The sequence below is a fragment of the Fistularia commersonii genome, chromosome 10, assembly GCF_037954325.1.
Source record: "Fistularia commersonii isolate RoL2024-O1a breed Wild chromosome 10, RoL_Fcom_v1.0, whole genome shotgun sequence".
Classification (NCBI taxonomy): Eukaryota; Metazoa; Chordata; class Actinopteri; order Syngnathiformes; family Fistulariidae; genus Fistularia; species Fistularia commersonii.
Window position 1 is genome coordinate 11505713 of NC_141293.1, and position 23315 is coordinate 11529027.

Below are 23315 nucleotides of genomic sequence, written 5' to 3' on the forward strand. Positions count from 1 at the left end.
AATCGCTACTCATTCAAGAGGAAGTTTTCATAAGAGTATGGGGAAGGTTAATAAGAGTTTGGGGAGGATCATAAAGCTTTAAATAGATAATAAAATAAAAATGTTGTCACGTGGTTGTTTCGGAATTGAACCAGGGACGATCTTGCTGCCAGGCAGAAGCACCAACCACTGCGCCTCCCAACAAACAACAAGGACAAATCTCTTAACCTGTTTCCTGCACAGGCAGTTGCGGGAAAAGTCCGCCAGTTCCGTCAGTTCGGGAAAAATAAAGCTCTCCTGAAAAAAAGCCAGGTGAAGGATAAACTCCAGAATCTCCTGCTTCCGCCACTTGATCTGGACCAAAATAGAATAACCCGCCTCGCAGAAACAATCCAGCTGGTCGTTCATGCGTGCTCCGGACCCCACAAGAGACGTGCGAGTTCAGAGCGTGGCGTTGCATTATGGGATGTCTGAGCAAGAGGCCAAAGAGGAAAACTCCTTTGGAGGGTCAAGGGGTTTTTCACTATGATCAGTTGATTATTTATAAAAGTCCTTGGCTTGACTGTGTGATTTCCTCTCCATTTTCGTGGAAGTCCTTGGGTCCCAGGGACCGGCTAAGCCGTCGGAAAAGAAAGAATATTTTGGGTTAAACACAAGAACTACTCGGCGAGGACGGGGAGACCAGCGGAGTTGGTGGACAAAAGCTAAAGATGACAAAACGCCCCAGCGTGCAGCTTCCCTCATTTTCTATGTGAACCGACAAACATCAAGGAAATGAACGTTCAATAAATTCTCTGATGGTTTTCTGGATTCCCAGAAAACATTGTTTATCAATATTTCATCACCATCCATTTTCTTCTCTCCTGGTTCCTAAATGAGAACGTTGTTTACCATCTACCGTCCACTTTGACTTCTTCCCCCCCCTTTTCTTATCGGCCCCTTTCGGAGACGCTATTATAGGATGCAGTCAAGTACCTCCGGAGCCACATAAAATTATGATGCTGGCGAAGCGTCGCCACGGCAACCAAAGCGCAAATGAGGCATGTTATGACAGTAACTACCATAAAAGCCTCACCCTAGACATTTAGGCAAGGGGGCAACCCGAAAAAGGTTTTCATTGTGGGGGAATAGTTTGCCGGGAGGGGAGATTTAAGACTAAAAGTACGGTAATCTATGCAAACAGGGTTTATCGCGATTATTAACACCGATTTTCTGGGGATGGGAGTCACCTTTGTGCGTCTTGTTTTTGACACCGATCCCATCTCTTGTGCGGATTTTTAATTTTTTTTTCAACACAAGCTCACCATGAAATGAGACCAGAATAAAAAGTGAAGCGGTTTAAAAATAACTACCTTTCAATTAGGAGCACCCCACACACACCTGCAGCGTGTGTGTGTGTGCGCGTCTGTTTGTCTATGCATCCTAAGCAGAGACGAGTAAACATTATGGTTTTATGCCAGACTGATGCTTGCCAATTACCTAAATCAAATTTCACACGGCGCGGGGATTCGGTGCGCCTGGATCAGATAGCAAACATAAGTTGATTAAACTCTGCATTTGCAGAGAAGGGAGTGAATGGAAATCCAGCAAAGCCCCCCCCGAAACACACGGCCTGCAGGGTGAAAATCAAAACCCAACAGCCCTCCACCCCCGAGCAAGGCTGCCGCTCTCACACACACCTGCATGGCGCAGCGGTCGCCCAAGAAGCTGGATTTGGGTTGGTGTTTCTATTTTGTGAATACGGGGTTTTCCGAAACAATATGCAAAACTCCCCACCGATACCTTTAATTACCCATTATACATATTACTGACACATTACAGTAGAGAGAGCAAGGTGTCGGTCTTTTTTTGTCTCCAGTTGGTCTTTTTGTTTCCACTCCCCATCATCTGCAGCCCTGAGCCCCCGTCAATCACATCGGAGTAACCTGCACTCCGAACTCACAATGCTAAATGTTGCACCTGCAGCTCGGGATCACGTGGCCCACCTGCCCGGGCTATTCCCATTAGCTTAAGCTCACTATTTTACATCCAAACCTCACCTGTGGTGGTTTTAGTTACATCTAACCAGCTAATACATGCAAACATACACAGATCATCTATATACATACACGGATCATCTATCCTGCACTCTGAGCCGGGGGCGCTGAGGCTTATCCCAGCTTTCATTGGCCCGAGAGACGGGGTTCACTTTGGACCGGTCGTGCACACCATTGAGTTTAGAAAATGAAATCCAGCATCTGTCAACATCCTTGTCAAGGCTCAAGCCAAAGGGTGATGCATCCCTTTGCAACCCAGCACCCTTGGACGATTCTATGAGAAGAGAAGCGATACAGACCGCTGATTCCTTCATCAACATAATAGAATATGGAGAGATAGATATTACATTTACATTAAATAATTATCTCAAACTAATGGGACTGTGTTTTGCATCCAACCCTCACCTGGTAGAGAAGTTGATACAACATCTAACAAGCTCATTCATACAAACATGAACACATGCATGTATTATCTAAACTGCTTATCCCGTACTCCGGGCTGGGAGGGGGGGGGTTCACCCTAGACCGCTCACCTGTCAATCAAACAGTTAACCCTCTCATCCTCACGTCAGAAGTGAAGACCACAGACCAGTGCTTCCTTCAGTGATATAACAGAATATGGACTCATAAATGTCATATTTACAGCATTTAATTAGCTTAAACAAATGGGAATGGGCTAGTCCGGTGATTTTGCAGTGATTTGTCAATCAAACAATTCACCCTCTCATTTACATGTCCTATAGAAACATGCAGCCATTCACGCGTGGGCTCTTTAGTGTGTCCCCAGTGAACCTCCTGTTGCAGGAAAACGGGGTAAACTGGAGGAAAACCCTGCAAACGCCACAAGGCCCTCTGTTAGAATGATGCCGGAGACTTTCTTGCTGCAAGGCGGAAGCAATAACTGCTGCACTGTTGTGCCGCCTCACCAACCAGGTCATTTTTGGCAATTTCAAAACCTAATACGCTGCGATGGAAGCCAAACCCCTTGGTAAAAAGAAGCAGACGCATAGGAGGGTTTGGAGGGTGGAACGGTAAAGGACAAGCCCCGGGTGTGAAAGTCACGCCTCATAATGTCAAGTACCCCCGAGGAACATGGAAGCAGCCATTAATATAAACGTACAGAGCCAGTGGTTCTGCTGCTGGCTTTCTGTCTGGCTTTTATTTAAAAATAAAAAAGGAAAACCCACCGGCAGGAACGGAGAGAAGATGACGACGTTTTAGGGGAAAAAGCGGTTGCTCGGCGGTCCGGATGAGCCGGGTTCAAAAAGATCAACCCAAATCTTATTTCAAGGCAGGCAGACTGGGAAAGAATAAAGAATATAAAAAAAGAAAAATCCATGTCTTCTGTTTTATCCATCTAGGGATGAATAGCAACCATAGACCCAACCTGGCAACCTGTGAGTATTATTTTTTTTTTTCTTATTCGTGTACCTAATCAATAAAACATTAGGGCATTGTTTATTGATAAAGCCATTAGTTACTACATGAACCCATTATGGAGGGCGTCTTTTTTGAAACAGATCAATAATTTTCAATCCCGTGGAGTATGACCCACCACCGGAGGCCCAAAAAAAAACAAACCATGATGTATATTTTGAAAATCATATCTATGGATGTAATAATGTGCGGTTTTCTGATCATTTTTTTGTTTCCTCCACTTTCTCTCAAAGACGGTTAACTCGACCGTTTAAACTAATAATTTCTTCACCTTCATCGGCGCATAATTAGCCCCCCCTTCCTCCCGCCACATGACATTGTGGCGCACAGCGAAGCAAAAAACCACAATCGCTTCCACATTTTCAACAGCTGCAGCAGCCCATGTGCGAAGCAGCCGTGTGGAGTTTCTGCAGAGGCATTTCCCTCTGTGTGTGTGTGTGTGTGTGAGCACGCCTTTCCCTATGTATGTGTGTGTCTGTGCATCTGTAAAAGTGTGCCATTGCTTTTGTGTTCCTGTCACATGTACAGCGCTGCATGGGTGCAGGCTCACGCCCGCGCCGTCTGCTGCGTGTTTAAGTTCATTTACCCGCTGATATACACACTTGACACATGGCCGTTACTCACAAGAGCGCGCACATGTGCGTGAGTGTGTGCGAATGCACTGATGTGTTATTGTGAGCTGATGTTTGGACTTGTTTACATCTCTTGGTACTTTCCTTCCATGTTTGCCAAACCGCACAGGTAAATAGGTGTGTGTATTTGTTGAATCTCTCTATCCATCCCAGAGAACACACGCTTGTTGTTTTCCCGCTGTCTGTTTGTCCTTTCAGAGGGTCATTGTTTTGTCCGTGTCCGACCGCGCGGCGCACATTACACAGATAAGTCCACGACACATCTGGATGTGGTTAACTTTACGCTGTCTGTTGAACCGGCAATGCTAAGTATACACAAACTCAGCATGTTTTCCCTGCGTTAGCCAAATGGTGTGTGTGTCTGTGACCGACACGTGTCCTCAACTCACTGATATCTCATCGTTGTGTTTTCCGAGGCTGGGTGTTGGTACAGACGGGTGTTTATACGCGTGTGAGCAAATGTGTGTTTTCTTCGACACCTGTCTCTTCAAGGGCCGGTTCGAGTTTAATACCTTCTTAACCGAGGATATTTCAGGGAGAGTGAGGATGTTTTTCATCCCGGTTCTCGTCTTTCAGGAGAGTTTAAGACCCGGGGCCTGGTGAGGTTCAGAGCTTTCAGCGCCGACCGTGTCGGGACCAGAAGTTCTCCCACGGACATTTGCTGGTCTTAAAAACGTCACTTCTAATATCCCGGTGAAGGTGAAGAGACGAGTTCAACCCCCCAAACTCCCTCCAGCCCCTCCACACCTTTCATTAACAACACCAGTCTGAAGTGTGTGAGGCTTCATACTGAGGCAGTGATGAAACCAAAGTTGTGCGCTTTTAGCTTTGTTGGTGGAAACAAAGCAAAGTGATGCAACGCCATTGCAGAATGTTTTTTTTTTTTTTTTTTAAAAGTCTAGCAGGGGAAAGTAGAGCAAAGATTCCAGATCCGTTCATTGACAAAAAGCATATTTAAAAAAACAGAACAAGAGGCAGGAGTAAGATGTGACCTGAGATTTGCGTCGGAGTGAACAGTGAATTGAAGTCATCACAGCGTCCTAACAAGGATGTGCGTGCGTGTGTTAGTGCGTGCATGTGTGTGTGTGTGTGTGTGTGAGAGAGAGAGAGAGAGATAGACTGCAACAGAGAGAACTCCTGACCCACCATTGCTGTGGAGTTAACGCACCCCAGCGTTCCACAACTCACCAGCTGGAACTAATTAACAGCAGTTCAGCCAGATTGAGCACTCTCACTCACACACACACACACACACACACACGCACACACACACACACCCTCCCTTTTCCTCTCATGCCCTCATCTTCCTCCTCCCTGACATCCACCCCCCTCCCCTTCACCTCCTGCCATCCCACAACTTGTTTTTTCCCTTTAAAACCTCCTCCTCCGAAACCCACTATCGCACGCTTGGATACACGTTAACAGCAGAACACGCATGTAAACATGCACTTCTACAGACAGACAGGGGGCTGAGCACACAAACACACACACACACACACACACACACACACACGGATACAGTAGCTTGCAAATGACACACTCGCCGTCTGTCCAGTGGGCATATGTGCTATTGTGCTCCCGGCACATCTTGAAACACTGTTAGGGCTGTGTGTGTGCATGCATGTGTGTACGTGCGCACGTGTGTCTGTGAGCGTGTGTGTGTGTGTGTGTGTGTCTGTGTGTGTGTGTGTTTGTGATTGGATCCAGGTAGACATTTTTGGCATTCTCAACCCCCATCTGTAGCATTCATCACTCATGTGATTTCAAACCCAAGTGATGTGCATGAGTGAGCGTGCAGACGTGTGTGTGTGTGCGTGCGTGTGTGTGTGTGCTGTGGATTTAGCTGGATGGTGAACACACAGGTCTGTGGGGGGGACTTTAGCCTTGTGTCCGATGGATCCACCCAGACCCCGCTCACAGGGGGAAGGTTTTTTGGAAGTTGAAATTTGAACTTACCTTCTCTTCTCGACTTGAGCTGAAAAGTTCAGTGCTTGGACGTGGCGGCGGCGGCGGCGGCAGCGGCGGCGAGAGCGGAGCGTCCAGTGGGGAAACACATTCTACTCGGAAGGACGCAGACGGAGAGGAAGATGAGGAGAGGCTCGCTCCTCCGGCAGGCAGCGGGCAAAAGAGAAGTGGCTTCGCCGGCTCGGCTCCGGCGGCTCCGGCGGCTCCGGCGGCGTGCTTCGTCCTCGTCCCCCCCCCCCCTCGCCACTGAACTGAGCTCCAGAACACACTTGAAAGCTCGGCGTGCTTAGATCATGCTCAAAGTATGCCTGGATACTGATGTTCTGCAAGCTCAGGGAAACCACATCCTGTCACATATTTACCTCCCTCCCCTCCCTGTCCCCCCCTCCTTCCCCTTCTCTTTCTTCTCTCTCTATCTAACGTCTTTCTCCCGCCTCCCGCCCCCCCAGCGATTGTCTGAAGCGTCCACGAGCTCTGACCCGGTGTCTGCTCGGCGGAGCTGTCTCCCCGGCAGCTGCACCGGTTCCAGTCGACTGACTGAAGAATCTATCCAAGGAGACGCCGGTGGGTTGGGAGCAAGGAGGAGAAAGAGGAGGAGGGAGGAGGGTGACAACAGAGGTGGGGAGGGGGCTTCGCTGGGAAATACCAGAGTTGGAGAGGCAGGGGGAGGAGTGGTGCTGCTCTGGGAGTGGAGGACTACGGGGAGATAGGCGGGCGGGAGCGGTGATCGATAGTTGGGAGGGTGGAGAGAAGTGGACGGAAAGCAGGGAAATTCTCTGCCACATGGTCGATACCTGCCCGCCCAGGGTTCGGGTAAAGAAAATGAGAATGGCTGATGGCTGTTTCCTTGCATGTATAAGTGTGTGCCACACACACACACAGATTTCTTTAATGCATATTTAAAACATCCAGGTCAAGACCCCCCCCCCCCCCCCCCCCCCCCCCCCCACCCACCCAACCCACTCCCCTCCACCCCGCAGCTCCGGATTCATTATTTAAGCCAGTTTAGTATGAGGGACCCGCAGCGCTCCACATAAAAACCGCAGTTTCTGATGCCTGAACTGTGATTTTCCAAAAGCCACCACAGCGGATCCACGTTCGGTTTAGGGGATCCTTGAGTTAAGAGGATAAAGTTCCTAAGCTTGAGAACCTACCGGAAATTAAAGAGAGGATCTGCCGCCTCCTTTGGGGGAGCTCACCCTGTTGTCATCCAAAAGGTGAGCATGAGGTGCCGCTCGCTCTTCACGTCCCCCCTTGGCGGATTTCTGTCTCCTCACCATTTCCACAACTCCTCAATGCAGAACCTTATGGTATAAATCTATGGGGGAGGTTTGCCCGGATTCCGTTCCTACAGACACCACGTCACGTGATTTTTGCTCAGAACCTGCAGAAGGTGCTGGAGATATCGGGACAGGTGAGTCTGGAGAGCCGAGTGTAAACAAAGCCGTCTCCCTCGTATAGCGCCACGTCACGACGCTCCGCTCGGCAACTAGTTCCCACGGCAAGTTTGTTTTAACACCGCAAACGTCGTATGTCGTAATGATGGAACAACAGGTGATAGAGATGTAACCGCTAAAACTGCATGGGTGACAGACATCGAAAACCGAGCGCTTATTTTTTTGCCGAACCTCACAAGATGACCGGTTCTGTGGTTGAACATTTCCGAAGTTGGATCAAATGGCAGCTGTTGAAGAATGTCGAACCGCTGGGAGTGAGTTCTACCTGTGACATATTCAGATTAGCCACTTAGCATTCCGTCGAAAGGAAGCGAATTGTACGTCGCTTGATTCTTAGACAAAATTAAAACCTTGCTGGGAAGTTTGGCGAAAGCCTGGGCTGAATGCTAAAGAATCAAAGCATCACAAGTTGTGACACACACACATGCACACACACACCCTGAACCACATCAAACAAGCAAAACGTCGCCGTACCTTTTACCAGTCAGGACGTCAGCTCCTTTTCTAAAACGCCCCTTGATGCCCGCCTGCCTCTTAAATATTTGAGTTTACTGTTTACCAGAGGGGATGTTGGGAAGGAGGATCTCCTGCTGTTTTACAGCTGGTGTGGTTTTACAAGCATTGTCAGCAGCCGTACTTTACACACATTGATTTTTAAACAGCTGAATTTGGGAGACATGTTTACTTGGCCGGTCGTTGTTTTATTTCCACTTGTCCGACGCGATGAGGCACTGCTTTGGATCGATCCTGGACAAAGCTCAGGGTGTTCGCTCGTGTCCTTGTACATGCAAACCGGCCTGAAGTGTGTGAGGACGGAGAAAGCAGTTGCTCCAGAAGGAAAATAAGAAACGTGAACAGCTTCTTTTACACAGAAGGAGAAAACCATGATAAGGGTAGTTTTCATTCATTCATTCATTCACTCATTCATCATGTATACCAGGGGTGTCAAAAGTACAGCCCGCGAACAGCGTTAATCATGCCCACCCGTAAGATTTTGCAAAGCAAAAACATGAGTTGCAATTTTTCCATGAAAGAAACTGTTGCTAGCACGCCACGATTTTATCCGTCCGGCCCACTTGAAAATAAATTTTCCTCCATGTGGCCCCTGAGCTAAAATGAGTTGATCTCGGCTATCTCGGCTGTCATTGGGCGAGAGGCAAGGTTCACCCTCGACTGGTAGCCAGTAGAGACATGCAACCATTCGTACATCTTGGCAGTTTAGGGTCGCCAATGAATCTCCTGCATGTTTTTGGGCTGCAGGAGGAACCTTGAGAAAACCCACGCAGATACAGGGAGATCATGGAGAGTCAGCACAGAAAGGCTCCCTGTCGGAATCCAACCAGGGACCTTCTTGCGGTGAGGCAGAAGCGTTTACCATCGCGCCACCGTGCCGCCTGATAAAGGTAGTATTAAAGAAAAAGAAATAATCTCTTTCGCAAGGATTTTGAGTAATGTCACGGCAAAGCTATGTTCAGTCGGAGGTGGATTATGGATTGCGGTAATAACACAGATATCATTGGACTTTAAATACAGTCACTGGGAAGCTCAGTGAGAAATATTAAACTCATCATCCGGGAAATGACGGGGAATCAAGTCAGCAAACATGTCAAGACCGATTCCATGATTCCGCATGTCGGACTTCACGTCAGGTTTCAGTCTCTGAACCGAGGTGACAGATTTTGCGGAACGGAGATTTTGCAGCGTCTGTTAGAATCTGACAGTTGCCACAGTGCTGACAAAATTGAAAAAAAGACAAATAAAGATTGTCGAGATTGAACGGTTTCGACGTTCATTGAAGCGACACTTTTAGATTTGTCCTTGGGAATCGAACCGGCATCCATGTCCATAGTTTCACTCCGATTCATGTGGGTTCACGGGGTTTAATATAAACAGAGGCTGAATGAATGAGGAAACTAAATGTTGCTATTGAGGATCTGCTTTGTTGAAGAAAACACTGTCAGTTGCCGTGGTAACTGACACAGGGTTTCCTTCCTCCAAGGGTTATCAAACTCAGAGTTTTGACAAAAACCCACACCGGTGAAAAACCCCTTTGGTATCTGATTAAAGTCTGGTTAAAGAAAAATAAAATGGCAAAAAGAAGGATGATATTAAAATACCTCCCTTGAATGCTTTGCAAATGACAAATTTTGCCTTGTAATCTGTATTTTTTTCCCCCGGATTTTGGCGTCCGTCCTCTTTGGATGCGATACGGGTTGAACCTAATCAAAAGAGAAAATGCAAACGGAGGACTAATTAATGAGTCAGTGCAATGAGTACGATCACTTTTTCGCCTGCTGATGAACAGCTGGGATGTGACGTTTTCCACGGTCGGGACATTTCGCTGCCCGGAAAGGTCAAAGTCAGGGAGGAATTGGATCTTGATCCGAAGCGGCACCGGATCACTTTCGCTTGAAAACGAAGCCGTCTTTGAGCAAATCAGAAAAATTGTTTGAAGCGTCCGTCGGAGCGAGAGCCGAGCCAGGAGAGAACAAAAGGAGCAAAAAGTGTTGGCGTCAGGCAGATCATTGACTGGTTCTCGCCATCGGCGCCATTTGAACTTTTAGTTCGGGGGTTCATTACAAACCCTCCGGGGGAAAAAAAAAAATGATGAAGTGAAAAAAGGGGAAATCTTTCAGTGCGCCATGGAGAGAATGATGGCATTTCACTACCGTTCAGATTCACATTTACATAAATAAATGAACGGCGGTGCATTGGTTCGCACTTCCACCTCACAAGAAGGAGGGTCCGCGATTGCCTTCATTTTCTCCTAATGTCTGCGTGGGGTTCCTCCAGCTTCCCCAGTTACTTCCCACAGTCCAAAAACATGCAGGTGGTTCACCAGAAACCCTACATTTTCCAGGTGTAGATAATGAAGCAATGAATGAATGACATTCAAACAAATGAATAATAACTTTCATGCATTTCCTCAAATCTCATAACAATGAGTTTTAATGTCCTCATCATGTTCAGAATCATATTATCTATCTATCTATCTATCTATCTATCTATCTATCTATCTATCTATCTATCTATCTATCTATCTATCTATCTATCTATCTATCTATCTATCTATCTATCTATCTATCTATCTATCTATCTATCTATCTATCTATCTATCTATCTATCTATCATACTTCTCAATTATCCTGCAAAATTTCAGTCAAATTTTCATTTATTCTGCAAAATTTTTATTTTTTCGCTTTCCCAATTTCAAGGTTTTTTTTGAATCCCTTTAGATCTCCTCATGCAGAGCGATGCCCGCCCCCCCAGATCATTTTATAAAAATAATCACGGCTACAGCATGTGTTTGCCTTTTACATTTCACTCAACAGTATGTAAAAATTAATACATTGCCGTATTTTCATCCAAACTTTTCAGAGGAAAGCAAACAATTTTGCACTTTGCTCTATTTTTAATTTTGCTTAGCTACAGTAAAATCCATCATGCTGCTATTGTATTACATACTATAAACTGACTTTTTATGCCTTTAAATCCACTTTGTTTTCTCACCTCCTATTGTCATGCCGCTATTGTATGGTACTACTTACGGACCAGATTTTGCACTAAACTGCACAGAAAAGTCTGCTGCTATTCTTTACATTCAAATTCAAACTACATATATTTATACATTTCAGGTTTTATGCAGTTGAATCATCCTTTCACCTCAGTACCAGTAAATTGCACCTGCATGCACTTTATACTTTGATGTTTATTGTGCACTTTACTCTTAATGTGCACTTTATTATTATTATTTTATTAATTTAATGTTACCGTCGGAAAGTGAGAAACTTCTTCTCGATTCCTTTGTATGTCTAGTACATTTGGAAAAATTGACAATAATGCAGACTTTGACTTTGACTAAAAATGAAAATATTTCTCTCTCGGCCACTGGGAGGCACCGCTGAGCCCCTGAGACGATTCAAACCTGCCATGCAGATTTTGCAGTTGATGAAATACACAAAGCCGCTGAATCATGGTTTTAGTAAAAATAAAAAAAAATTAACAAAAAATGTCAACGCACCTGGTTGAGAAAATCGCTATTTATGATTTGATATATTTATTTATTCAAATTTGAATCAATAAATGTCACATGACATGGTGAAAATCTTTTGTCAGACTAGTCCTGTGCTGCAGGGGGGCTCAGGGCAAAGTCAATGGGATGGATAATGTGAGAGATTGACAGAGGTGGGCAGCCAAGCGAGGAGAGTATGTAGAAATTTCCGTCTTTGGATCTGCATCGGAGGAGCTTGAGGGACGGATGGACGGACAGATAGACGGGAGAATTTTTCCAAGTGACAGCGTGTGAGTTTTAAAAACTTGAATCTAAAATCGCACGTCTTTCACTCTGCTGTATTTAAAGTTCTTTGGAGAGTGAGGCAGTCTGCACTCACTTGTCTGGATATGTGACAGTGCCCCCCGGTGTTGAAAACTCTGGAATTCTGCACCAGCGGAACAGATACTACTGATAGTTTAACCTTTTTCTTCAGATGTTTGAAATTCAGGAATTAAAACAAGTGAAAGCAGCACAGAAATTAGCAAGAGTTCAGTCGCTGTAATAATAGAATATAGTCAATAACAAAGGGTGTTTTTTTCATCATGAGAATAATTCAAAAAAATGAATTGTAAAGTCGCTAAATTGAAAAAATATGAACATGAACAATATGGACAAAAAAATGTGTAAAAATAGTAAATGTAATCTTTTAAAGTTGTATCTGTATCTTGCTTTTGACGTAGCTGCTGTAGCTCTTTGTTCATTTTACTCCTTTAAATTAATTAGATTTCTGCTGTTGTTTCTTCATTTCCTGTTCAACTTCTTATTTAAAAATCGACCAAGCAGAGTTTGAAAAAATCTCAACACCAAAAGTCCTCCAGCAAGAAAGATGATTTATTAAGCATGTTGTATCTCACATATCCGATAAGCATCTGAGCCTAGGTTCTGCTCGAAACATCATGCATGCGAGAATAAATTTTTTGTGCTATATGTAAAATAAATCATTTGTCTTTTAGGAGCACTTGTGGTGTGCAGATTTTTTTCAAACTCTACTTGGTTGCCTTTTTTTTTTTTTGATCCGTCACCCATCCCTAAATGGGTAGCGGATGTGCGCGTGTTTTTCTTTTTCAGCTCTTTAACTTTTTATTTTAATCAAAATTAGATCCGTGCACATGAAGTTCCGTTCCTTGTTTTCAGAACAGAAGAAAAAAAAAGAATGTTAGAGACCAGAGGGAGATCTCGGCCCGGGGCGCCGAGGGCTCGTCTCCGACAACAACCGTCGCTGCAAATGCCTTCCATCCTGTTCTGAGAAAAGAATATCCGGATGTTTCAGACGCAGAGAGGAAAAACCAGCCCCGCTGCCATCCCGCCCACCTGCTCGGAGCACTTCCTGCCGCCTCAAAGTGTACGGCCGTGTCAATAGATTCTTCCTGTTCTTCTTATGTACTTCTGTTCTTCATGTCACCGCTAATCGCAAACATTTGTGACAACGAACATTTATGAGATTAAGTGACAGATTAAGAGAAGGGGTTGAGCTTACTTAGATATACACTGCTCAAAAAAATAAAGGGAACACTTAAAAAACACATCCTGGATCTAAAGGAATGAAATATTCTTATGAAATACTTTGCTCTTTACACAGTTGAATGTGCTGACAACAAAATCACACAAAAATGATCAATGGAAATCAATTGTTTCAACCCATGGAGGTCTGGATTAGGAATCACACTCAAAATTAAAGTGCAAAAACAAACTCCAGGCTGATCCAACTTTTGATGTAATGTCCTTAAAACAAGCCAAAATGAATCTGTGTTGCTTTCTGAGTGGACACTATGATTTCACAGAAGTGTGATTGACTTGGAGTTACATTGTGTTGTTCAAGTGTTCCCTTTATTTTTTTGAGCAGTATATATTAGGAGAGACTGTGAGTTGGGGATACTAAGGTCAAAGGTCATGAGCTGTGAGCTGATTTTTCATAGCTCCAAGCCGAGAGCCCGGAGTGTGTGTGTCTGTGTGTGTGTGTGTGTGTGTGTGTGTGTGTGTGTGTGTGTGTGTGTGTGTGTGAGTGTGACTCGGGAGTTGAGCTTCCTGACAGCCTGGTGGATGAAACTGTCCTTTACTCGAGCAAGGAACTCGCTCTGCTTGTTAGGCATTCCGAGCCTTCCAAACCTGTGCACCTTTCACCGTTCCCGTTCATCCAACCGCCAACAATTACTGCCGCCAATACCATTCTAGTGATTGTTTTTCTACCACGTTTCCATTTTTCACATCTATTCATTGCTGATTGTGTCACATAACTATCAAGACTGAAAGACTTGCAATAATGTCATTTATCACATTTGATATTGTCGCAAGCCCAAAACAAGGCAATGACCAATCTCAAACTGCTCTGTTTACCACTTTATACCTTACGATTGAAATGGCAGGAGCGCGCAGTAACTCCGATAAAACCCCTAAATTGTCCTTCTGACAATAAGTTTTTAGTCTGCAACCATAAAAATCTTCAGTTGTAAGCCCAGCATAAGTATTGTGTCAGTGGGGGGGAGGCAGTTGTTGGAAGGCAGGTCTCCAAAGACCCTCCTGGCCACACCTGGACCTGTTTCCTAACTCGTCTGTTGACTGTGACCGGCGGTCTGTAAGCCGGCATTAGCATGACAGTGATGTGACCAGAGGCAGTGGAGAGCCTTGTGAGCCCCTTCTTGGTTGGTGAAGACATGGAATCATGTCCAGTGACGTGCGATGAGGCACTGACGTCATCACACTCAGATTTACAAACATAAAGCACATGTAAAAAAAAACGTTATTATCTCTTACCTTTACTTTGAATGAAATCCACGCGCCGCTCCTTCTGAAGCATCGATAACTTGCTTGAAGAAGTCTTCCGTTTCTTTCTTCAGTTTTAAAAGTCTCTCTGTCTCAATGGAAATTACTGCCAGTGAAGACAGTCGTCCTTGATCGGTCCTGTTCCGACTGTATGTTTTGAGTCTTTTCGGTGCCGAGAATGACCGCTCCACCGATGCTGTCGTAGCCGGAACGGTGACCACCGGCCGTGGCAACTTAATCGCCTCAGGAACAGTTTGAATGAGATCCTTCTGGGCCAAAAAGTTGAGAAGCTGCCAAGGTGATTTACATTCATCCCTCACCGTTTGTGAGCTATACAGCCCAATGAGATCAGCAAAAAATAGTTGGATGGCTGCACTTTACTTTCTAACTGTTTACTGTAGCTTGCTATTGCTAATTCTATTATTCTGTAGCCGAGTAGTAAGAAGGATCCCTGGGATCAGCGATGCCCCCTACCGTGAGGCACCGTCACTGCGTGCCTCACTTAATGTCTCTTCGCAGTCGTTTTATGATTACGAGAAACACGAGAGACACGTTACAGTTGTTGACAAAAAGCATTAGACACATCGGCTAAACTATGGAAATTAAGTTCATAGTTCAATATATTAAAAGTGGTTTTTTAATAGTGACATCCACAGAAACAGCACTATGGTCTCAGTGCATAGCATGACAGCGCAGTTAGCAGAATCATTCCACAATCTATAGTGGGATCAGCAGGGATCTGCAGAATTTTTTTTAGCAATTTTAAGAAAATAACAAAAATGGTGAAGCTATATGGAAATTAACTTTATAGTACAAATCACTGAATAAATATAACCATTTAATTTATTTTTTTCTTTCCATGTTGACGTGTGAGGCCTGGCTTCCCCTGCCTCTACTGACTGCACGTCACTGCTCATGTCATCCCTGGCCAAATCATGGTTGACCATTCATGGTCTCACTGTACAGTATTTTTAGCTCTTTTGTATCTAATTTTCAGTATGTTGCCTTGACCATTTCATATTGTAGTGTCGTAGTCAGGTAAAACACCTGGTTGATGGTGAAACGTCTGTTTAATAACACAAGCCTGCAATACAACTAACTGTTGTACCCCAAATCACACCCACAAAATTCCAAACAACCCCAAAATCACACAGAAAACAAGCATCAACATAAACCCCAACATTTGTGACTCACTACATTATTGATGTGCAATTGCTACTCATAGTGTTACTCTTCAAGTTTGTGCATGTATACAAAGTGTTTATAAGTGTTTATAAAAATACTGGTAAGGTTAATAACAGTGTGGGGAGGGTTAATAATCAAATAAAAGTATTTCACTACTTTTTGAAGTCACAACTTTGTGGATTTTCATTTTTTGCGGGTCTGTTAACAGCCACAAATTCCCCTAGTAGATCTCCTGCATCTCTGATTCAAGCAGCATATGAATATATAATGAGCATTTAGCACATTTATATCCAATTGTATAATTTATTGACAATGTTTCCACAAAAACAGAGCTACATCCCTTTTTTTGTTTGATTTTTTTAATCCCAAAAAGTTTGAATGTCGTGGCTCCGCAAAGACAAAGCAGGTTTGTTTTTGAGCAGTGGCAGCCGCGCATAACCTTACATTACCATGCACTTGGCGGCAAGGCGATAGCAGAATAACGCTTATTGTGCATTAAGACACACAATCAAGAATCAACAGAGGGGAACGTGGTTTGTTCTGAATACACAAGGTCGCTGCGGAGATAAATTCCTGCTACGGTTGCACACTGTCAGCACTTTACGTTGTTTCTTTATTTCACCCGATTACTTAAACACGCCGACATTCGTTGCCTTTCGAGGAAATATAAAAAAATAAAGCAAAGACACAATGGCTCGTAGTGAAATAAACAAACGGTGAAGATAAAACAAACATGGGAAATAATCGCTTGAGCTTTAATTCCTCATTTCCAAAAACAGCTTTCTTTCCTGACGGCAGATAATGTGAATTGGCTGCAGCTTTTAAAAAATGCATAAGAAAACACAATTAACTTAATAAACGTTATCACAGAGCGCTTCTTCCTGAAAAACAATTCATTTTAGGATACTTGATAACCTTCCGTTTTTTTTTATTTGGAAGTCTGGCATTATATTTTCTGATTGTTTAACTCGAGATACGTTATCTTCTAGTTCGCCTGCAGCGCCGGCCTCATTCCTTCCGCCCTTAAAAGCCCAAAGATTACATCGCAATACCTTTCTGAAAATGCAGAGAAAGAGCCCAAATGAACAATCTGCATTCTCTTTCCATTCTCTGATCTTCGGGATAGACTTTCTGTCTCCGCCAGTTGGGCCGGTTTTCTGCTCATATGAAAGTATGGAGGTTGACCGGCAGGTTGACACGTTAACCCCTCCACTCCAGCGCCGCAGGTCCGGCCAGTTAGCGGCCGTCGCCCTCTGTCACGAGGCGGGGGGCCGACTCGGAATGGGAACCACACTACCAAGGCTGAAATCAGGGTTGGAGGTCTTTATTTGGGTAGGGCTAGACGAGGGGGACATGGTGGGCCGAGCTACACGGTAAGGGTCACACACAGGCAGGGTCTCTGGCAATTCCCCGGCCCCGAGACAGAGACACACAAGGCTGGGTCACCGGAACCTACCTACCTACCTACCTTCCTTCCTTCCTTCGAGCCCTCTCGATCCCTCGCGAATTCCCCGTGCCGCTGCTCTTTACGGGGCCGGGTAATTATCGGCAGCTGGCCTTACCAGTGAGTAGGCTAACTAAGACGGCTACTTTGGCTCGGTCAGAGGGATAAGAAAAAGGCTGAAGCTCAAAAATCAAAGAGACCTGAGTCAAAAAGGCTTCACATGAATCTGCGTCACCGTTAAAGCACTCAGGGACTGGAACATGCGGCTCACGTGCCGGTAGAGGAACATTCAAACTAGAAGCACTAATTGCATGTGACGGGTTGACAGTGGCACTAACTGATTGTGTCACCTGAGAAGTTAACTGGGTGACTTTACCAGTTAATTGGGAGACTTGATGTATTACTGCACTACTGCTTTCAGCCAGATTCTGCAGCAACGCTTCATGTTGGCCTAAAATGGCTCCTTGACTAGCTATAGTTTGTTGTAAAGTTAACCCAGGTTGCGCTGCCTCTGCGCCGGTCTCGTTGCCCGCTGAGTTCATCATGGCCGGAACGTACTGTTAGGGATGGTTCAAAGACTCAGGTGTGGAGCAACAAGACACGACCAGGACTCAGAAATTAGTAATAAATATTTAATGGTTGCCAAAATACAACAGAAATGGAGCCAAACAAGAACTGAATAAGGGACAAAGGACGACTAGCTAAACTAGCGAACAGGCTAACAAACTGAGGCGACTAGCTTTAACGCTAGTGGACGGACCTAAGTGGCGATACAAACAAAGGTTATCAATTATCGACTGGGCCACGAACAAAAAGGCGAACGAACGAACTAACAAATCTAATAATACAAGGATTCCTAATCTAAACTAATCTACGGTACTCAACCGGTGGGAAGGCAGTGAGTGAGGCTGGGGATTCCGGTGATCTTAGTTGTGGGCTGTGACGTTCCGGCGATGAGTCATCAGGTGTGCGCGGCTTTTAAGATGCACCAGAAGGGTGTGGCCAATCAGCTGCAGCCACCTGTCTGCCTCACCGTCACACCACCGTCACACCACCGCACACGCCCACCCGGAATTAGAGAAAGGGAGATAGAGAGGAACAGGGAAAACACAGACATTGCCGCTAGCAGCCACCACCAGCGGACGTAACAGGGGAACCTGCTTCTGACCTCCCGAAGAGCCTGGCACAGGTAAGATTTTAAGCGAACAATCAAAACTCCAATGTTGACAGAATACAAATTTGAGAAATGCATCCTTCTCAATAATCTTATTAATTTAGTGAACACCCAGTTTCAGCTAAATGTTAATTTTGTTTTGTATTGATCACCAGCTTCCCTTGCAGGTGCAGAAATGTGGACTCTTCTGATCTGCGCGCTGACATTCCATCAGGCTCACGCCGCCTGCGTCCTGGTATGTAGAAGAACGATCCAAATGGTTTTAAAGTTTGGTTTTAAAACAGTGGTGGTGATATTGACGGGTGGTTTTCACACTGTGACATTTCACCGCTTGTATAAGACGATCACGGAAAGTTCAAATCGGTGATGCTTCGTCCCATGACCCCTTTCTACGCTCTTTATAAGGATTTATAGAAACCCAACATTCCCCCTGTGAGGAACAGCGACGGGGGAAGAGAGCGAGAAATAGTGATGGAGGGGGTAGGAGGGTTGGGAGTGACAGGCACTAATGAGCTCTTACTACTAATACCTCCACCCTGATAGTTAAATAGTGATAACTGACAATTTAGGTTAATTGCTTGTTATTCATAAAAGAAATAACAATGGTGGATGTCTGGAAACTTGCAAAATGAGATTCTCTGTTTTATATATATGAGGTTACTGTCATGCACTGATGAAGGGACATAAATGTAGACAGGATAGCAAGAGTGGGAGGAATGAGAGTGGTGCATTATGGGATATCAAGTCTGTGGGAGCATCACTGTGGGCTAGCTTAGCTGTGACTATTAGCTTTCTCAACAAGAGAGGCCATAAGTCTCATAGTGCCGAGATCTGGTGTGGTCCCAGAACGCTACCCTGTCTTGACTTTGTCTCCTCCTTCATCAGTTGTCAGCTTATTTGAGGTTTGTAGGGGTCAAACTGAAATCCCATTTTGTCAACTGGGATTTATTAGATCCAATCCCAGCATTGCTTCCAGCCGGCGATGCAAATGCTGGACCGCCGCAGAGAAAACTTCACTTGAATTGACCTTTTTCTTTTTTCCTTCTTTCACTGCACACCGCCACACGGCCCATCTCCAGAAAGGTAAGATCTCTGTGAGATTAAGTGATTCACGGCGATCCGCAACGTCTGTCTTGTTTTGTTGAGCCATCGCAAAGAGATTAAACCCACCTAATGTCTGAGTCACTTTGGGAATATTAAGCTACCAAAGTAAATATCATTCCTAATTCTGTTTACCTTAAGGATGTGTGTGTGTGTCTCCCAGACCTGTGCACGGACAACAAAGCAGTGCAGAATGAGATTGTGGACCAATACAATAAATTCCGGAGGTCGGTGGAGCCCACAGCCTCCAATATGCTGGAAATGGTCAGTGCTGCTTCAGGAACAACCTTCTCTGGAGTAGAAGAACAGCTTCTACTCCAGACTCAAACACCAGGTCAAAGGTCACTTCTGACCTGCTGTTGACCCCAGGACCCCCGAGAGGTCTAATCCACTTTGAATACCATGGATCTGGTTCAAATATTAAGAGCAAATCCCCCCCCCCCCGAATCAGAAATTAATAACATGAATATCGGCAATATGGCCAAAAATCAGCAAAATCTCCTTAAGAAAATGAAATTAGATCAAAAGCCGAATGTTATTAATTTGCTTTTCCGGTTGATAAATATGACTTTAGATAAGCAAGAAATGCCCTGCAATATATTGAAAAGTACCTTCAAAAGGGCACCAAAACAACATAATGATGAATAATTATTATTAAGTCGCTTAAAAAAATATAAACAAAATGAAAGACAGTTGAGTTTAAAATACTTTGAATAGTACCTGAAGGACGAGGAAGAAACCAGCGATGAATGTTTGTTGGTGTGTGTGTGCAGGTGGCAAGTTCAAAAGGCCGTCACATGTATGCCATCTTGAAGTTTCTGTCTTTTTTATTTATTTATTTTATTTTTTTCTGCTTTAATTTCATCTCTGTTCCCCCGGACACCTTCAGGCCCTGATAGAAGAATCATGACAAAAAGAAGGAAAAGTAGGAGGCGGCGGGTTTTTGCCCTCCCCCAACTCTTACACGGAAAACAAATTTGGCCAAGATCCTCTCCAAACTACTTACATTTTAATGATGCATGGAAAAGAACGCGGGAAAAAGTTATTCACCCAAAAAAGGAAAAGTTCTTTTCAGAGATTGATGGGGAAAATCTTTTATTCAAGTGGCCTGTTTTGGTCTGTTCAATGTGAGCGGAGCAAAGCGGCGAAAACATCACATTGCAGAAAAATGGAATAAAGACTATTCCTGTGCGCGCTGCGCGCCATCTGAGAATTTCTGATTTTAATCGTAGAGTTACAGTGAAGAGGTGGCGGCCAGCGCACAGGCCTGGGTCGACGGGTGCATTCAGGACCATGGCCCTCCGGCCTCCCGCATGATTGAAGGTAGTCTCGTCCTCTTCCTGTTTCACTTCCTTGTCCATCTTGTGGCTTTCACACATCCTGTGACGCTGCATCGCTGCCTCATTTGTACGTCTCAAGCGGCAGCGTGATCTATAATTCGTTGTTGGAGAGGAGATTTTTTTTAGATTTTCTGTTTTATTCATCTTCCCCCCCCCCCCCCCCCGGAGGCTCCCTTTAGGAGTCGCTACAGCCAATCATCTTCCATCTAACCCCCTCCCTTGCATCCTCTTCTCTCACACCAACTAACTTCCTGTCTTTTTTTTTTTCTCCATCCTTCCTCTGCATTTCCAAACCTTCTCAGTCTGACTGTATCTCCAGATCATCTAGCCATCCCTCTGGACTCATTCTCCTGATTTCCAAAGGGAACCTCATCTTCATCTCTGATACGTCCTGCTTTGCCTCCAATCCTCTCCTCAGCATGTCTTAACCAGACGACATCATTGGTGTCTCCAGTGTCGTCTTCACCTTTTAACCTCATTGTTAACCCCCTGAAACTTTCCTCCACCGGCTGCAACCTGCTTGCACACGTTTCTTCACCTCTTCTCCATTGCTCCGGGCCAGTGAACCCTGCATACTAAAATCCTCCACCTTCTTTTTCTCCACTTCCTGTCCCCTCACGGTTCCACTTGGGTCCCGCGTTCACACAAATATATTCTGCAAAACCTTTGCGTCCAATCAGACTCTTGCAAACCTCCCATGAAGGTCCTCCTGAAGGAGGGAGCTGCAGGGGATGGGAACTTCTGATAATGAAGTGCATGACCCTGTGACTGATGGACACTTATCGGTGTCTTCATGACAAATAGCCACATTTGGGATCCGTTATCTCCGGACTAATTGTGCTTAAGAGGCCTTCTGGTGATCGTGTTCCATCCAAAGCGGTTAATCTGAAGGTACATTAAGAATTAACTCCGCAAACTGCAATAATCACGGCAGTGATTTATTTCTTGTGTGCAGGATATCAGATGGGGGAGAACCTTTTCTCCTCGTCCGTGCCCATCTCCTGGACCGAGGTCATCAGCGCCTGGCACGGCGAGGTCCAAAACTACCTGTATCCCAAGGGGTCCATCAACGGCCAAGTCGTTGGTCACTACACTCAGGTAACTCCCTCCCAGCTGTAAGTTATTTTCTTTCATTTCATTCGCTTTCTCCTCGTTCCTCAAAGCGGCGGTGACGGTTCTGCTCTCCGATTCAAGGGGAAGCTTGAAAATGACGCAGAGCTGCATTTCTTTCATCCCCAGGTGGTGTGGTACAGCTCCTACAAAGTCGGCTGCGGGATAAAATTGTGTCCCGAAAACATCTATTTCTACAGCTGCCACTATTACAGAGTGTATGTAACCCCCTCCCTTCACCCTCCAGGACTCCAGAGTGTTTTCCATCGTGTCAAACAAACGCTGATGTCTTTTCTCGTCCCCTAAACAGGGGCAACGTCGCAGGTTTGCTTCCCTACAAGGCCGGACCCCCGTGTGCTTCCTGTCCCGACAACTGCAATGACAAGCTGTGCAGTAAGTGTCTTATTTCGAATACTTTTTTTTTTTTTTTACATATCATCATGTAAGACAGCTACAGTTTAAGGCCCATTTGCCTCAAATAGTTTCGGTGGATTAACGTTTTAAAGTCTGACCCATGGGTTACCTGAGGGAAGAATGCAATTTGAGGGAAAAATGTTAATATTTTTGACAGGCCTGGGATAGGCTCCGGCCCTGACTGCAGGATCAGGCCTTCTTTCGATATATTTTTATATACAAAGTAATGGGATGCTGCATCACACCATTGCAGCCCATTTGAACTTAAGTTGTTTATTTTACAGCCTATATTCTAAAATTGTCAAAATAGGGATTATGAATTCATGTCGATTAGCAAGTGGCTCATCTTTTCTGTCACTAGTGGGCGTCCACTGCTGTGATCCAGGATAAAAAGTGAAATGGATGGAAAGAATTTTGATTAATCTGGGAGTTTCCGATAAAACAGACCAATGAAGGAGATTCTACTCGTAACGCTGTAAAAATCTTGTGACTCTTCCAACTTGTAGCCAATCCCTGCCCCGTCATTGACACGTATTCCAACTGCCCGTCCCTGGTGGACGTGTACGGATGCAGCAACAACGTGTTGAAGGGTTGGTGCCCTGCCTCGTGCACGTGCAGCCATGAAATCATCGCAATAGCATGAGCGGAGGCCCCAGGACGTTCCCGGCCTTCTCCTCTTTAAGATGGTGCTCCTGTGCCCGATAGAAACTGCTTGTTACACTCTTGTTTGAATGCAAAACAAGAATACAGTGCTGCTCTTTCAGAGATGTCAGCATTCCAGATCAAAACTGGAGAATAGAAAGGGGGGTGGCGGTGAGGAGACAAGAAGGAGCCTCATTCAAAATCTAATTCAGCTTTTAACTGATTTAGATGGCCAAGAAAGGAACTGACAAATTGCCTTGTGTGAAATCTCTGACCTTGAAATACACAACTGTGCAAACAAACTTACCTCCTGTCATCTTTAACTCTGTATGACATAAAAATTGACATTTTAGCTCTTATTTCTGGGATTCCCCTTGAACAGAGGTGTCAAACTCAAGGCCCGCGGAGTGGATCAGGCCCACGGATGGGTTTAATACGGCTTGCAAGCTAAGGGATATCAGGTTTCAGGGGTGAATTGAACAATTTACCAGTGCGACCCGTTTCAGAAAAGGCTGGCCCCTGAGCTATGCTAATGGTAATTACCATAGCTTAATGGTAAATATGAAATACCTTGAATGATAAAAC

The 23315-nt window shown here is 44.9% G+C and overlaps 2 protein-coding genes across 2 annotated transcripts in view; one reads left to right on the forward strand and one right to left on the reverse strand.

Annotated features, from left to right (window-relative positions):
* Positions 1–6291, reverse strand: part of rftn1b (raftlin, lipid raft linker 1b) — a 127844-nt gene extending 121553 nt beyond the window's left edge. Inside the window, exon 1 of the mRNA XM_086153763.1 lies at positions 6041–6291. The gene's annotated coding sequence lies outside the window, so the exon portion shown is untranslated. The remainder of the gene's footprint in view (positions 1–6040) is intronic.
* An 11821-nt stretch (positions 6292–18112) lies between these two features.
* On the forward strand, positions 18113–23045 carry LOC147230392 (cysteine-rich venom protein). The gene is made up of 8 exons (XM_086154379.1): positions 18113–18138; positions 18279–18358; positions 19388–19488; positions 20457–20547; positions 21520–21662; positions 21804–21892; positions 21985–22067; positions 22595–23045. The coding sequence occupies exons 3-8, from the start codon at positions 19477–19479 to the stop codon at positions 22729–22731; spliced, it is 555 nt and encodes a 184-aa protein (XP_086010505.1). The 5' UTR covers positions 18113–18138; positions 18279–18358; positions 19388–19476; the 3' UTR covers positions 22732–23045.
* Positions 23046–23315: the final 270 nt, after the last annotated feature.